The 16,449-nt window shown below is 38.2% G+C and overlaps 1 protein-coding gene across 1 annotated transcript; it reads right to left on the bottom strand.

Moving 5' to 3' along the window:
- Positions 1-426: 426 nt before the first annotated feature.
- On the bottom strand, positions 427-16,203 carry LOC143847843 (protein RER1B-like). The gene is made up of 3 exons (XM_077356630.1): positions 15,679-16,203; positions 2,418-2,598; positions 427-687 (listed from the first exon to the last, which is right to left on the bottom strand). Exons 1-3 carry the CDS (start codon positions 16,035-16,037, stop codon positions 637-639), a joined length of 591 nt encoding a protein of 196 aa, XP_077212745.1. The 5' UTR covers positions 16,038-16,203; the 3' UTR covers positions 427-636.
- Between the last annotated feature and the right edge of the window lie 246 nt (positions 16,204-16,449).

The raw sequence follows: 16,449 nt of genomic DNA, 5'->3' as shown, positions 1-16,449 counted from the left end.
AGTGCAGTTTTCAAATACAAAACTATACATAAACTATACATGTAAAAATACAAAACAAGTCTTCTCATTCCCTTCTTTCGTATAAAATACGTATCAACTCATTGCCCCCGCCTCTAGTGCAGGTGCTGGTGTTGGTGCTAATGAAGGCGTCACTAATGCTTTTCTTAATTCTTAAGCTGACTTTCTCTAAAGAACCCAACATTCTCCTTGCCTTAATTTCGTCAGTTTGCCCATCTGCTAAAAAAATTAAGAAATTTCGGATCGAAAACCATGTGAAACAACAATTACTCCAAAAGCTTAAGCCGCTGGAGACAGCAGTATTTAGCACTTCCCTCACGTGTGGCCCCTCTCTTTTTAGGGTAGGCCATTACATGTGGACTTTTAATATCTACGTGTTTTGAACCCAGGCAATTTGCTCTAATACCATGTGAAAAAACCCAGACTTTTAATGTTTCAGTAGCATATGCAATAATAGCCCAGAAATGGCAGTGCAAAGTCAATTTTGCATCTGAGTACATTTTAGTTTCCAACGAAATGAAATGTGCCCATTTTACAATCTAAATGCTTGAAATCTTAGAGACCAATGTTTTTTTTTCTGTCTTCATTTGTTCCAAGTGTGTAAGCTTAGAGCAAAAATCAGTCCTTGGGTGAACTGTTACTCGCAGATGACTTCTTCCCTGTGTACTTCTGTCACAACATAAAACATGAACAAAAGATATGAATTAAGGCTAATAATAACATCAGCAGTAACAGCATCGACAACAGACACAGTTATAACAAAAATGATGGAGGCCGTCGGGATGCCAATGGAGCTAGAAGGAAGGTGATGGGATCATTATCATAGCATTAGAATCTCAACTGATATTGCAACACCACAAGAGTTATTTAGGCCACCATTCAGAATAGTAAGGACAATGTAAGCAATATTCATGGTCATACTGTTTTTTTTTAATTATTTAATAGAGGAATGCTAGCGTCAAGCGGTAAGATTGCCGCTCGGATGTACTCGGGATTTTATTGGCTTCTAAAGTCGCCACTTTGGAAACTTTTCTTTCCTCCTTTAATTGCAGCTTAAAAAAATAAAAAATGCGCTGCTTCTTTATTTGACAGCTCTGGGTGGCTTACTTCTATTTTCACTTTTTTATTTCCGTCAGAACCAGCAGGTGAGTTTTCTTTTCAATTCATCTAATTCCCTGTTAACACTGTATCAACCCCGAGATAGTCCCATCAGAGAAAAAGGAGGAGGTTCCTTCTTTGAAGCCAATGCTCAAGTCCTCCATTAAAGCTTTTCTCCAAGCAATCTTCAACTTCAGACCATACATCAGGAGCCAAGACCATGACATGGGTCTGATGCCAAAACCTACTCCTTCAGAAAAGTTTACCAGAGCTTTAATTCATTAATTGTATTACGCCTCCCATTCTTCCACTTCTTATGGTCTCTGCAGCCTCAATGAAGAAACAGAACAACTAACAATCTCTCACATGCTCTCCACACCACCACCCCAAGAAGCATCTTTCTACGCCGGCTCCTCCACATTCTCAACTGATTCCAACAATTCCAACTAGGCCGAGTTGGTCCTCAAAGGTCCTCAAATCCACCATTCAATGCAAACCCTATATGGATCTCGTGAAAACAGGTAGCGGGCTCGAAACAGGGGATACTAAGGAATCAGATAAAGGAGATTGTGTTAAAATGGAAGCCACAGTAACGACCTTGAGAAGCAAAAATATATTGATGGATTTCTTGTTGGCAGTGCTTCCTTAAATCAGAGTTTTTCTTCATTCTTAAATGATTCCCTAGTTTTCTCTGTTCTTTTTTCCTTCTCCTCACCCGTGGCTGAGCATTTTTCAACTTCTTCAAGCAAGCAACAAGCAACGTAATTAACAAATAAATTTCACCAACCCAAGAGAAAATTACCCGTTGCGAATGAAACAAGAAGATGGGAAAGAGTGGAGCACCAAAGAGGGTGACATTGGAAAAAGGGCGAAATTCAGAGGAGAGAGAGGGAGGGAGGTGTGACCATATGCATTTATGACTTCCCTCTCTTTTTAAAGACCCGAGTACATTCAAGCGGCTATTTTACCGCTTGAGGCTAGCATTCCTCTTGATAGCATAGATGACACAAGTTTCCCCCTTTTCATTAACATTAGTTCCTTTATACTTTCTTTGCCTCAAGCAGAAACCATCATCGATTTTTGTTGTGTATCTATATTTTTTAACCATTTCATAATTTTTTTTTGGTGTTTTTCTTTTGTTTTATTAGACAAAAAGGTAACACATTGGCTTACTTTCTATAATGCATTCAAATATAACATACCACACCCAACAGATACGTCAAATTTAACCAATGCTTTTAACTATCATTACTTTCATATGGTGGGGCAGGCAAAGAGGGTTAAAATGATTGCAGCCTGACCTGCTTCCCAATGCTGAAAGGGATGTATCTGTATTTGATCATGTGCCGAATTCGATGCTTAATCTTCAAGACAAATAGAAAGATCCCGAAGCAAATCAATATTGGCCAGGAGGCTGGAAGATCGAACAGAGAAAAGCATGTCATGACTAAAGCAACACAGAAGGCAATTGTGATGGAATACCTGAAAACACAAGAGCTATATTTGTGATCTGCAAATCAGTTATTATTCTAACCAGCCCATCTAGACGGACTTCTGCTGATTAAGGAAAATTAGGAAAAAGATTAGACAGAAAGGAAAAAGGAAAACCAGAAAAACATGCCACTCCACTCGAAACTTACATAAAATGCAGGCAACTCTCTTTGAAATATAAGAATAAAATTCGTATAAGAAAAAATGATGAGAATTTTGGAACCCCATTGTTTAAAAAGGGTGGCCCAGTGCACGAGGCTCCCGCCATTGTGGGGTTTGGAGAGGGGAATTTTAGCACCTTGGGTAGGGTCACATTCACCTATTTTATTATCATTCGAAAAAAAAAAAAAAAATTCACCTATTTTATGCGCACTCAGAATAGAGAAACTTAACAAGTCCCATTGAAGTTAGTTACTTCAGCTCACAATTTTAGATCGCATTCCCCCCAACACCTTTGGCTCCAACTCATTCATTGCATAAGTCACTGATCCAGATAAAGTCAACATTGCTAGTTAATTAAACTTATCACATCCCAAATCCATTAGGGTGCGTTTGGATAGCAGGAATTGGAATCAGGAATCGGTATCTGAAACCGATTTAATTGATTCCAGTGTTTGGATTCTTTTTACTAATGGAATGGGAAACAATGCTCATTCTTTTTACTAATGGAATGGGAAACAATGCTCGACTCCAGGCGGAAAAAGTAAGGGAATATTGGGCGCGATTTGATACCCGTGTAGAGGGGTGGTATTCTGATTTCCAGAATCGGAGAAAAAAACGGCGTCAATAATCACTCGATATTTGCTCTTTTTTTCTCAATTTTCTTCTAATATTAGGTTTTAAGGCTACCGCCCCACTCAAGCTTCCAAAATAACTCGCCGTCATCTTCTTCTCCTCTTTCGTTGGGTTCATTGCAAATCAATCTCTCTATCACTCTATTCTTTTCCATTCCTCTGATTTTATGAATATACATATGGGTTTCTCTCTGTGTGGGAAAAAACAAAGGAAAGTAAAGAGTAAAGACGGAGAAGATGAAGTAGGAATCTGAGGAGGGAGAGATCGGAGCGTGTAAAAAAAGGAGATGTTGGCTTTTGGGCTGCGTTTTTGCTTTGAGGACAACTGGAAGATGGCCTGGAAGAGACTATGACATCTCTCTCTCATGTGGGCTACCCATGTGATTTGAAGTGAAAACCAGTTTTGTAAAAAGCCTATGTAATTATGGAATTCTATAGATGATATGCTAAGATAAAATCAGGTTTCAGAAAATCTGGAAGAATTTGGGTTTAGACCCATGTAAATCAATCAAAACACAAATATGGGTGTCTCTCTCTCTCTCTTGACAAAAATAGAGTGCACTCTGTTTCTGCCATGTTTGTATGGATGCTCAGAGTTTGTGTAATTGTGATATTTTAATTTTTAATTTTTTGGATTGAAGTGAGCCACATATTGATTTCCTCTCTTAATTCTATCCATCTGGTAAGCACTCACCTAAGATGTATTATTATATGATATGTTTCTTGTGATTATGTCAATGTTTAAAACTTGTGTCCAGCCAAAGAGATGTAGACACAGATTATCATGTTGGTTTAACTGAGCCTTTCCTAATTCACTGTCGGGGTTTCTCCTTTAGGGGTGCCACTTGGGTCAGGTTGAGAGGACTTTTAGTGAAAAATTAGTTGGGTTTGACCTAAACCCAACCTGAGTAAAACCGAAGAGCAAGCTTGATCCCATGTTCTTGTATGTGTATGTGTGTAGTATTATTTCTACATATTGATGAAAGGATTAGGTCTGCATTGCAATTGATGGCATAGATTCTACTAGAAATGCAACTATGTGGAAAGAGGCATGCTTGTTAAAGTATGAATGATTAAATAACACCAACTCTAACAGGTCAGCTGGGATTGGAGACGTGGCTTTGTCATCCTGATCATTGCAAGTCATTTAAAATGATTATGACCAACATATATTTGTGCATGTGTATGTATTTATGTGCTTAATGGTGGTAGGATTAAATTAGATATGGTAATGCCTCACAATTAGAATTTTAATGGGTTTCTCTTTTTTTTTGTTTTTCTGAGTTCTGATAAATGTTAATAGCATTTGATGACCATTTAACGATGGATGGCATTTGTTTTCTCAATAAAACAGCAATACACACACACACACACACACACACACACACACACACACACACACACACACACACATAGGAAAGTGATTGTGAGCGGCCCCTCATATAAGCTTATATGAGGTGACCGCTAAAAACATGGTGGGCCCACATTTTTGGGGTGATCCGAACCGGTCATTTGATAGGCCCTGACATAGATAGGGGGTGCCCAAAAAATCAGCTCCATAGGATCATCCCAACCCTTCGTACTGTGGAGGAGAAAGAGGGGGAAATGGACGGGTAAGTGGGCAAATTTATACCCCGCCCATTTTCCCCTCTTTCACCTCCACAGTTTGAAGGGTTGGGATGATCCTATGGAGCTGATTTTTTGGGCACCCCCTATCTATGTCAGGGCCTATCAAATGACCGGCTCGGATCACCCAAAAAATGTGGGCCCACCATGTTTTTAGCGATCACCTCATATAAGCTTATATGAGGGGCTGCTCACAATCACCTCATATAAGCTTATATGGTTTTATATTTTATTAGAAAAACTAGTATTATTGATTGAAATAATTATTGAAAATTTGATTCCATTATGGCATTGGTCTGGCAGTACCAAACGCTAGAATGGGAATCACGGTTGATTCCAAGATAAACTTCAGGGTTTACACAAACACTGGAATTGGAATCAGTATCCGTTTACGGGGGGAATTGGAATTGGATTGGAATGTGACACCGATACCGATTCTTGATTCCGGCGATCCAAACGCACCCTTAGGGATTGAAATTTGAATCACAATATTGAAGTCTCCCCCTATCCCAATTGACACTTTAGACTTAAATCTGAATCAATATATTGAAGTCTCCCCTATCCCAATTGACACTTTAGACTTAAATCTAAACTCTTGCCTATACTGACTGACATTTCCTCTTAAGCCTTGTCATTCTAGAATCATTCGTAGCCTAACTTCAATTATTAAACTAAAATTTTATAATTTTGTCTACGTAGTATTTGGAGTTTATCCACCTTTGTATTCTGGTAGGGACAACTTGTCCCCTCCATTATTCAATAAAATTGTCAATTTTCAAAACAAATTTTTTTTGAAATTCCCCTTGAACCGTTACATTGGAATTCGAACTTTTCAACGTTTAAACTCTCCCCACCTATTACTAATTTCAAATTCACCACGTTTATACAATTAAAGCCCTCTCACCACGAGAGCAAAGGATTAACTTCAAATAGAAACTAAAAGTATCAATCTGGTTACATCAACCTTGTGATGATTGAGATTAAATTTTTTAGTTGACTTGAACTCGAGCAATGATAGTTGAGTAAAGACAAGTTTTGAATATCTAAAGCTCGAATCTATGTTACCAGGTTAACTTGACGAATTTATTGTATTGTGAACCAGTACATGCCTACGAATTCACAACAAGGTATGCAATAATTCGCTAAAACTAGCAAATTATGAACTGGCATGAGAATTTTAACTTTCAACATTCTAATTTCCAACTCCTATTCATACTCTTGATTTCCCACTTTTTGAGTCTCAACTTGCATCTCAAGTATATAATAGGAATTGAGGGGTTGCATGGTTTTCCTCATTATCTCTCCCCCTCATGAAGAAAGTCAAACCATATTTTGACTGAGAGTTTGAAATGACCATCATCTTCAGGTCACAAAAAACTCTCAACAAGTACTTGCCCTTGACTTCCTGTTGTGGCTCAAGCAATATCCAAGAGGAGTACATGAGCAATCGATCTCCCAAGTGTAGCCTTCAATGTCAGATCTCCCTAGTTGAGCTCTTGCAATAGTATGCAAGTTACAGAGTCTTGGGCATTTCAAGGAACGAAATATAACCCAATATTGTCTTCAGCCGGTCCACATGAGTGAATTGACTATGGCCATATTTATTATCTTGCAACTCGAGCAACTTGGACAAATTTTGACATGATCCTGACCCCTAACACACTTTTGCACAATCACAATTAAAGAAGCCTTGAATAGTAGCCCATATGTCTCCTGACCTATGTCAAGGTATCCTCGCCAAATTGAATTCACCTTTGGGTGTGTTAAAGGACATAACATGGTTCTCCAATCTTCATCACATGCAGTGGAATTGTTAGTAATTCCAATTTTCATAGAAAATATTGCCTAATTTGAAAGTTGGGACCTGTGATCAACTTGAGCTTCCTTCAAATCCTTGATTTGTACGTCAAGACTATCCATGTGACTATACATCTTGATCAATAGTCGATCTCTCTGTCTCTGTCAATCCTCCCATGGATATCCTACCCTCGTATGAAGGCCTTCGAGCCTTCTTTTTTTTTTTTTTGGGAACGGATGAGGGCATTCTAGCCTTCTGACATCAACTTGATGTAGTGCGGGGTCAGTGAAACAAGAATATGAAGTGATTTGGAGAAAAGGCAAATAAAATGGTGAACTAGATGGAAAAGAAAGGAGTAGAGCTATTTGGGGTTAATGTCAAACATTATGGTAACAAGGAAATTTAAACAAGATCCAATGGTAAGATCTGTTATTTTATTTCAAACCAGTAATATCAGCCAAATGAAAGTGAAAGACTCAGCATAATGGGCAGAGATCTAACTAGATCTGGTCACAGGATTGGAGATCAAGGTTGAGCACACAAAATAGAAAATATAACTCACTATTGTCTTTAGTTGATCCACATGACTGAAATGCCTTCAGTCATATCCGTTATCTAGCAACTCGAGCAATCCAGGCAATTCTTTATATGATCTGAAACCCTTTCCACACTTTTGCATAAGCAATAGTGGACAAGAACAGCCCATAGGTATGCTGGCCTATGACAAAGTATCCTCCAAGGTTTTAAATCTCGGTTTCGGTTTCGGTCATCAACGAAACCGAAAAGCTTCGGTTTCGGTACGAAATTTCGGACGAAATCTCGTAAAAATTTCACCGAAAAATTTCCGAAATATTTCACCGAAATTTCCGAAATTTAAGGTGAGATTTTGTACTTCACCGTATCTTTTAGAAATAAGAAATTCTCGAGATGGTGTTAATGAGCTTTTAGCCAACTTTTAAGAAGAGGATTAGATGGTATTGAATCTTAGATTTAGTTGATGAAGGATGGAGATTATAAAAATAAAAATTTTCTTATTTTAGAAACTTTATAAAACATCAATCGTTTACCCTTAGTATACCCTAAAGTTGTTGTCAAGGAGCTTTTAGCCAAATTTTGTGATGCGGATTTGATGGTATTGTATCTTAGATTTAGTTGAGGAAACATGTACATGGAAAAAATAGAAAGTTTCTTATTTTAGAAAGTTTATAAAAATCCATGTTTATCTTCATCAGTAGTCGATCTGTTTGTGTCTCTGTCAATCCTCCCATGGATATCCTACTCTCGTATGAAGAAATTCAAACCAATAGCTCTAATGTCAATTTGATGTAGGATGGAGTCTATGGAAGGGAATTTTTGTAAACAAGAATGGGGACTGATTTGGGGAAAAGGCAATTAAAATGGTGAACTAGGCAGAATCCAGAGAGATTCGTAGAGAATTTTGAAAATAGCAACAGTTTAGGACTGTTAAGGGTGAATACCAACCGTTATGACACCAAGATCAAAAGAAGGATATCACAACCCATTTGCACACTAGCAAACTTTAAAATTCTTATTTATATTTCATGCATAAAGAATGACCAAAGGCCTACATATATGATTCTAGAGACTTCTCAAGGCATGCATAGGGAGTTTTCTTCTAAATTTGGAAACAAAACTCCATGCCAAATCTTGAGTTGCCAACCTTCCCTATACTTCTAATTAAGACTGCACAATTGAAACAGAGACCCTTTCTTAACTTAGCCTTAACGAATCTAAGCTTCTGACCCGATTAAATATCAGCTTAGCCCTCTCCAAAAGAAAATACCCACCATTCCATCATATGAGCCCTTAAATTTGGTTCTGCAAGCCAACCAAGCTCAAACTTAAAAGGATAAGGGCCCCAAAATTGATCTTGGGGGTCTAAAAGAATTGGTCGACGGTCCAATACAGGTCTTGGAAGCACAATCTCCATGGGTTCTGGGCATAGATCACACCAATGAGGACTAATCAGAAACCTATCCAATCTGATACAGGTCTTGGAAGCACAATCTCCATGGCTTCTGGGCATAGATCACACCAATGAGGACAAATCAGAAACCTATCCAACCATCCCTCGAATTAAAGCTCTCTCCCAAGTATAGCGAGCACCCATTAGAGGCAAACCTATCAAGGCACTTCTAGTAACAAAATCTGAAAATGATCTCATACAGACAGTTATCCCTGGCCTACAAGATCGTTTGAACATAAAACTAATGACGATAAAATCCCCACCATTTTTTCTTGAAACGGTGAAGTATATATTAAGAAGAGAGGGAAACCGAAGACCAATGAAGTCAACAGGGAAAATACAAGACAATAAGGAAGATACAAAGCGAGAAGGCAAAAAAGAAATAGATCATGGAAGAAGGAAATAAAATATCTGAGAGGACGCCAGATTCACTCTATCCCTGTTTAAACGATCCGCCTCATTATTTGCCGACCGACAAACATGCTGAAATCAGACAGGTTGACATTCCACACAATCGTGGATCTCATCAATCAAATCTACAAGTCTCCATGGATACGGCTAGATGTCATCCATCCAGGGGCGATGCCATAAATTTTGCACAAGGGGGGCAAAAATTATTGTAATTTTTTCTCCAAACAAATGAAAGCAATATTATAGTTTCCAAAAAAAAAACCCTCATATATATTCCATCACTAACATACATTGACGTAAACAAAAATGACATCTTACAATTTTAGAGTGCAAAACCTATTAACATGACCCATAAGAAAATTTTATAGGCTTCCTCGACGTGGTCTCATTTTTTTGAAACGACACATGATTGTCTCATCATCGATGTTACCAAAAAAAATTTAAGGGTCTGTGTGGAAAAAAAAAAACCTATTACCCATTTAAAAATCAGTTACAAAAAACTGATTGCAATCAGTTAAAAAGAAAAGAAAAGAAAAAGAAAACCTTAGAGGGTCTGTTGGAAGGAAAAAAAACAAAACTCCATTTAGAAAAAAAAACCTAAACAAATCCTAGATTCGTGTGAAAAAAGAACCCATTGAAAAATCAATTCTTTTGATAAAAAAAACCCTAGATGTTAAGGGTCCACAAAGAAACAAAAAAAAAAAAAAAAAAAACCTATATTTGCATTACACCAAAAAATAAAAATGAAAAACACATACCTATAGGTTCTAGGAGGTGGTGCCCGTCGGAGAAGGAGGTGGCGCCGTCGGAGATGAGCGCTTGAGTCGTTGAGACTTTAGAGAGAGAGAGAGAGAGAGAGAGAGAGAGAGAGCTTCGGCGAGAAAGGGTTTTACGAGAGAGTGTGATGCTTCTGTTGAGAACCATATTTGGATTTTTTGTTTTTTTATCGCAAACACAACGCAGTGGGGCCCATTTCATAGCCAATAGAAACCCACTTAAACTTTCAAGCGCAACAAATTTACGTACGCTTAAGCGTTCAATCTGTTTTCTCTTTTTTAAAAAGGGGGTAAGTATTAAAAATAAAGGTATTTTTTTTTTCCCAAAAAATTAATGGGGACAATTGTCCCCCTTCCCTTTCAAGTGCCATCGCCCCTGCATCCATCCATCTAATGGTATTACGAGAGTCCCCCTCAACTATCAACCTGTTCAACAAGCTATTATCAACAATCATCAATCCTTGGAGCAACGCTCTTGCCTCTGCCTCATCGGAATCCTTGACCCAATAGGGTCATGAAAATGCACATCTAATCTAGCCCTTAGAAGCAGGAATCTTCCCTCGGGGTGCCGCTATCACCTCGGAACCTCGATTCGGCGCTCCTTGGGAAGGAGCTTCCAGGGAGCGCGACCCCAAAGAGACGGGAACCGCTCCCATGACGCTCCCAACCTACTTCTATTACTCTATAAGTCCCACAATCACCAACTTCCTCACATTAAACTCCTCCAACTCTTCAAAGCACTTCATTGGAGCAAGCAGGCTTGTATATCTTCAGAAGGCACAAGAAACGAGTGCACACAAATGAAGATGGTTAAAAATTAGCTTTTAGATGTACTTAAATTTTGAAAGATGCATATGAAAATTGTTAGAAACTATTATTTTTTAATGTACTTGAATTTTAAAAGATATATAAAGAAATATTACATACACGCTCCCATGACGCTCCCAAACTTACTCTTCTAGACCCTCCACGCTTCCCCGCTCCCGCCTCCGCACCCGCACCTGCTTCGTGCTTCTAAGGTCTAGCCATCCTCATCTCTAAGCAGACTTCCCACCCCAGAAGGCCCTGGGTTTCCAATACTAGACAAATCAAAATTTAGCTTTAAGCCAACCAGGGGGTCAGGCGGCACCCAACTAGGAGATAAAGGACTCTCTTTCCGACACATAGCAGATCTCCTTCGAACATCGAACAAGGTTGGAGCTAGAGTAGAATTTGAAGGTAGAGAGAATCCTCACCCACGAAATAACAATGGAGATGATCTTATTGAATGTAGAAAGAGGGGATTTAGATTGATTATTAAAGAGCTTCACATTTCTCTCCTTCAAAGAATTTGTTTCAATGCTAACATTGTCACTCACCATAGAATTCTTCCTTTATGTGGCTAGGGCACTGAGAACCAACAATCTAAAAAATCTCCCATCCGACGAGGGAAGAACCGGGACATCCCAAACTTATCTAGGATGTGGTACCAAACTTCCCTAGCAAATGAGCAATAAAGAAACACGTGGTCAACTGATTCTACATTTCTTAAACATAAGGCGCAATGGTCAATAATCCAAATCTGGTGGTTGCGAAGAAGATCCACCATAAGGATCTTATCCTGGAAGGCTGTCCACCCAAACACGCAAACTCTATGGGGGACCAGAGTGCTCCGTACGTTTGATAGGTGTGAGGGATGCGAAGAAGATGTAAGATGGGTATAGAAACATTTTGCCGTGAAAGTGCCAGATGTGCTCCAGATCCAAACCCTTTTGTCGACAATGAGGTTGATAGAGTCGCACTTCGTTGTTACTCTGTTTGCTTATTTACCAACGCTTCAATATGTTGCTCTTGATTCCTAAAAGCTTCACATTTACTCGAAGCTTGATTATGAACACTATTAGGACCCCTATATGTTTTCCAAATCTTTCTACTTTCTTCCAATTAGAGAACTCCTCAACAACAAAAGCATCACAACTTCCCCATGCTCCTTACTATCCGATTTAAAAAGATAGCAACACAAGCAATAATCATCAAAGCATCTTTTGCAATGCTATACTCAAACCAAGTAGGATAATCATTAAGCCACATTGGATTAAACCGCCTATTCTCTTTTCCTTGCATAATTTGAGGGAAATCATGATTATGTGGTTGAATTGGACCCCTTCCTAAGTATATCATTCGAACTTTTGCCCTATTATTAGGATGATAATCAGTTATTGGCCTTCGTAATCCGGGATCAGCAGGAGGATTTGCAGGATCAAGTTCCAATCGAATTCTTTCAGAGTTTTCTCATTATTTGGTGGGGACACTTGAAGTTGTAGGACGGGTTATCGACTTTATTAACGGTACTCTCGAAAAATATTTTTGTATACCTAAAAAAACAAATAAGAAAAACAAAGAACTTTTATCATTATATCACAAAAATATTTAATTTCAATCACTATATCAATGTAAGAGAATACTAAAAAAAATATTCAATAACTATTGACTCAACAATTAGTAATGACTTACCCTAAAGAAGGTCTAATTTGGGGTGATTTTTTTGTGATTTATCTCAATCTATTTCTCCCTAATTTTGTTGATTTTGTTGATTTTTTGTTGATTCCAGTCCTCTTTTTTTGTAATTTTGGTGATTTTTTTGTGATTCCAGGCCGTGTTTCAATCTACTACCAAGGCCTATGTTTTTGTAGATTGAAACAAGGCCTGGAAATCACCAAAAATCACAACAAAGAACTAATAATCACCAAAATTTTAAGGGTCTGTGTGGAAAAAAAACCCTATTACCCATTTAAAAATCAGTTACAAAAAACTGATTACAATCAGTTAAAAAGAAAAGAAAAGAAAACCTTAGAGGGTCTGTTGGAAGGAAAACAAACAATACTCCATTTAGAAAAAAAAAACCCTAAACAAACCCTAGATTCATGTGAAAAAGAAACCCTATTTGCCATTGAAAAATCAGTTCTTTTGATGCAAAAAACCCTAGATGTTAAGAGTCCAAATAAAAAAAAAAAAAAAAAACCCTAGATGGCATAAAACGAAAGAAACCCTTCAATCTTATGAAAATAAGGTTTTCATACACCTCTAAACAACACATAAGATTTACAAAAAAAAAAAAAAAAACGAAACCCTAGATTAGCATTACACCAAAAAATAAAAATGAAAAACACATACCTGTAGGTTCTAGGAGGTGGCGCCCGTCGGAGGAGGTGGCGTCCGTCGGAGAAGGAGGTGGCGCCGTCGGAGATGGGCGCTTGAGTCATTGAGACTTGAGAGAGAGAGAGAGAGAGGGGGGTTTACGAGAGAGTGTGATGCTTCTGTCGAGAACCCTATTTGGGTTTTTTATTTTTTTTCATTGCAAACACAACGCAGTGGGACCCATTTCATAGCCAATAGAAACCCACTTAAACTTTCAAGCGCACCAAATTTACGTACGCTTAAGCGTTCAATCTTTTAAAAAAAGGGGGGGGGGGGGCAATTGTCCCAAAAAATTAAAAAATAAAGGTATATTTTTTTCCCAAAAAATTAAGGGGGGCAATTGTCCCCCTTCCCTTTCAAGTGCCATCGCCCCTACGGGTTCTGAGGCTGAACATGAATTGCATTACCTTGTTTATGTTGCTTTTCCCTTCTTATGTGTTATTTTCTATTATGAATTTCGTGCTGGTACCATTCACAAAAAAAAATAATCTTGTTGGTTATATGAGATATTTATTAGTTGACTGCCTGGAAAATGGTCTAGGAATCCTGTTGAATCCTATTTAACAAAATTATGTGTGGATAGTCACGATGAATTAAATGGAATGATTTAGGGTAGGTGTGGGGTCACATTGTTACTTGTTGTAATGCTTATGGGTTGAAAGGTGATGAAATTGAATTGGGGTTTGAACTAACTTTAGGTCACGGTTTTGAATTTCGGTTGAAAAACTTTGGTTTCGTTTGAGGAATATCGGTTTCGACAGCCACCTACACGAAATGTTTCATACAATTTCGGTGGACATGCTTGGAATATTACAATGTCGCTTGCATGCTTCAGTTGTGAATGCTCGATTCCTATTAGAACAAGGTGTAACTTTTAGCGGGCATGATGAATCTTGTGACTCACTTAACCAAAGAAACTTTCGTCAGCATTTGAAGTTCATGACCATGATTAATAAAGATATAAAGAGGGTTTGTGTGGAGAAGTGTCCTGGGAATCTCAAACTAGTAACTTCAGATATCCAAAAGGTTATAGTGAGTGCTTGTGCAATTGAAACCACTAACTCAATCATTAAAGATCTCGGGGATTCATTATTTTCTATTTTGGTTTATGAAGCTCGTGGTATTTCTAACAAGGAGCAAATGGTTGTAATTATACGTTATGTAGATAAGCTTGGGCATGTGGTTGAGCGTTTGTTAGATATTACTCACGTTCCCAACACCACTGCTACATCCCTTAAGGAAGAAATTGAAACATTATTGGCCAAGCATTAATTAAGCATATCGAGACTTCGTTGTCAAGGATATGATGGGGCAAGTAACATGCAGGGGGAATTTAATGGTCTTAAAGCACTAATCTTGAAGGAGAATGAATATGTTTACTATGTTCATTGTTTTGCTCATCAATTACAATTGGCATTAGTTGGTGTTGCAAAGAAAAGTATGAACATTTTCCGATCTCTTTTTTTTAGTTACAAATGTAGTAAATGTGGTTGGGGGTTCTTATAAGCACCGTGCTATTCTTCAGGAGATTCAACTTGCCAAAATTAAGGAAGCACTTGAAAATTGTGAGCTTTCAAATGGACAAGGACTCAATCAAGAGACCACACTCAAACATGCGGGAGATACACGTTGGAGCTCACACTATAGAACACTGGTTAGTTTGGAATATATGTTTTCCTCTATTCTTGATGTGCTTGATCTTATTGTCAAGGATATGAAGTTAAGTTCAGATCAAAGACATAAAGCACATAATCTCTTGAAATCATTGCACACTATAGAACCTTGTATCCACTTGTTTACAAGCTCATCACATTAGTACTAATTTTACCAGTCGCAACTGCAAGCGTTGAGAGAGCCTTTTCTGCCATGAAGATCTTGAAGAATCGATTACGCAATAGAATGTCGGATCAATTTATGGCTGATTGCTTGATTCCATATGTTGAGAAGGATATTTTTGGTAACATCGATGATGAGACAATCATGTGTCGTTTCCAAAAAATGAGACCACGTCGAGGAAGCCCATAAAATTTTCTTATGGGTCATGTTATTAGGTTTTGCACTCTAAAATTGTAAGATGTCATTTTTGTCTACCTCAATGTATGTTGGTGATGGAATATATATGAGGGTTTTTTTGGAAACTATAATATTGCTTTCATTTGTTGGAGAAAATAAATTACTATAATTTTTGCCACCCTTGTGCAAAATTTCTGGCATCTCCCCTGCAGAACCCAACGCCTCTCATGCAGAGATCATGAACTTGACATCAATTGTCTAAGCCCGGCTTACCCATAAAAAGGGAAAATGCATGTTATATGTAAGATATAAATTAATAAAACGAGAAAAAAGATACAAAATCAGAACCCATTAATCATTCAAAAAAAAATAAAAAATCAGAACCCATTAAGTCGGACGTACAAGCAAAGAATAAATGCTATAAGATGAAAACGCTCTCTGATAATAAACAAAAAAAGAAATGAAGATAACATGAATGAATGAAATTACCAGAACTCGAACTCGGGCATTTTTCGAATGAAAGGTTTGAACTCGTCCGAAGCCTTAGTGGGGAGCGATGCTCCATCCATAACTTCCAGCTCGGGATCGGCCTTCGGTGACACGAACAAAATCGAGTTACAGAATACACAGATCCAAAGCGCATACGAAATGATGTAAAACCCTTGAAGGTAATAAACGCGCAAAACATAAATCGCTGCTAAAACGAGAGTTCCCATCCATCTCCCAACCGAATGTGGCGTAATCCACCTATCCAGATAGTACTGAAAGGCCCCCGAAAACTCGATTTTCCGTTTCACAGACGCCAACGAAGAGGCATCACCATCACCATCACCCAGAACTCCCTCCATGAAAGTTAGGGTTTCAAGAGATCGATAGAAAGGTAGTGTTTAAAGAGGTCGCTAGAAAGTTAGGGTTTAATAAAAATGGCAAACAATCCGTGGCAGATCTCTTTCCGTTACATATCAAGGTTTATGGGTCTCATATCTCTTTCCGTTACTTTTTTATGTCCTAAAAAACAAAACAAAAGATCGGTTAAAAAAAAAAATGTAGGCTTTTGATGCGGGTCAGGTCAACCCGACATCTTATCCCGAACCCACCCCGACTGCACCTAAGGGTTCAACTTCCTCAAACTGAAGCTGAAGCTCACCCGACGTGGCTCAAACACAACCTGGCCTGTGATTTTTTTGGGTTGAACCTGCCCGGGGTCACCCCTTTATGGTTATTTAGTTTGAGTTAGAAACTGTAGTATGAAAGGGAAAT

The sequence above is a fragment of the Tasmannia lanceolata genome, unplaced genomic scaffold (genome assembly GCF_043159265.1).
Source record: "Tasmannia lanceolata isolate RefF3 unplaced genomic scaffold, GAP_Taslan_0.1 ptg000016l, whole genome shotgun sequence".
In the NCBI taxonomy this organism is placed as follows: Eukaryota; Viridiplantae; Streptophyta; class Magnoliopsida; order Canellales; family Winteraceae; genus Tasmannia; species Tasmannia lanceolata.
This window is presented reverse-complemented; position numbering and strand designations above follow the sequence as displayed.

Excerpts from the sequence above, each read along its gene's own strand:
- LOC143847843 (XM_077356630.1), bottom strand. The coding sequence starts at position 16,037 with ATGGAGGGAGTTCTGGGTGATGGTGATGGTGATGCCTCTTCGTTGGCG. Across the intron at positions 2,599-15,678 it reads ATGCCCGAGTTCGAGTTCTG|GTATTCCATCACAATTGCCT; the intron begins GTAATTTCATTC and ends TTGTGTTTTCAG. Across the intron at positions 688-2,417 it reads CTTTCAGCATTGGGAAGCAG|AAGTACACAGGGAAGAAGTC; the intron begins GTCAGGCTGCAA and ends ATGTTGTGACAG.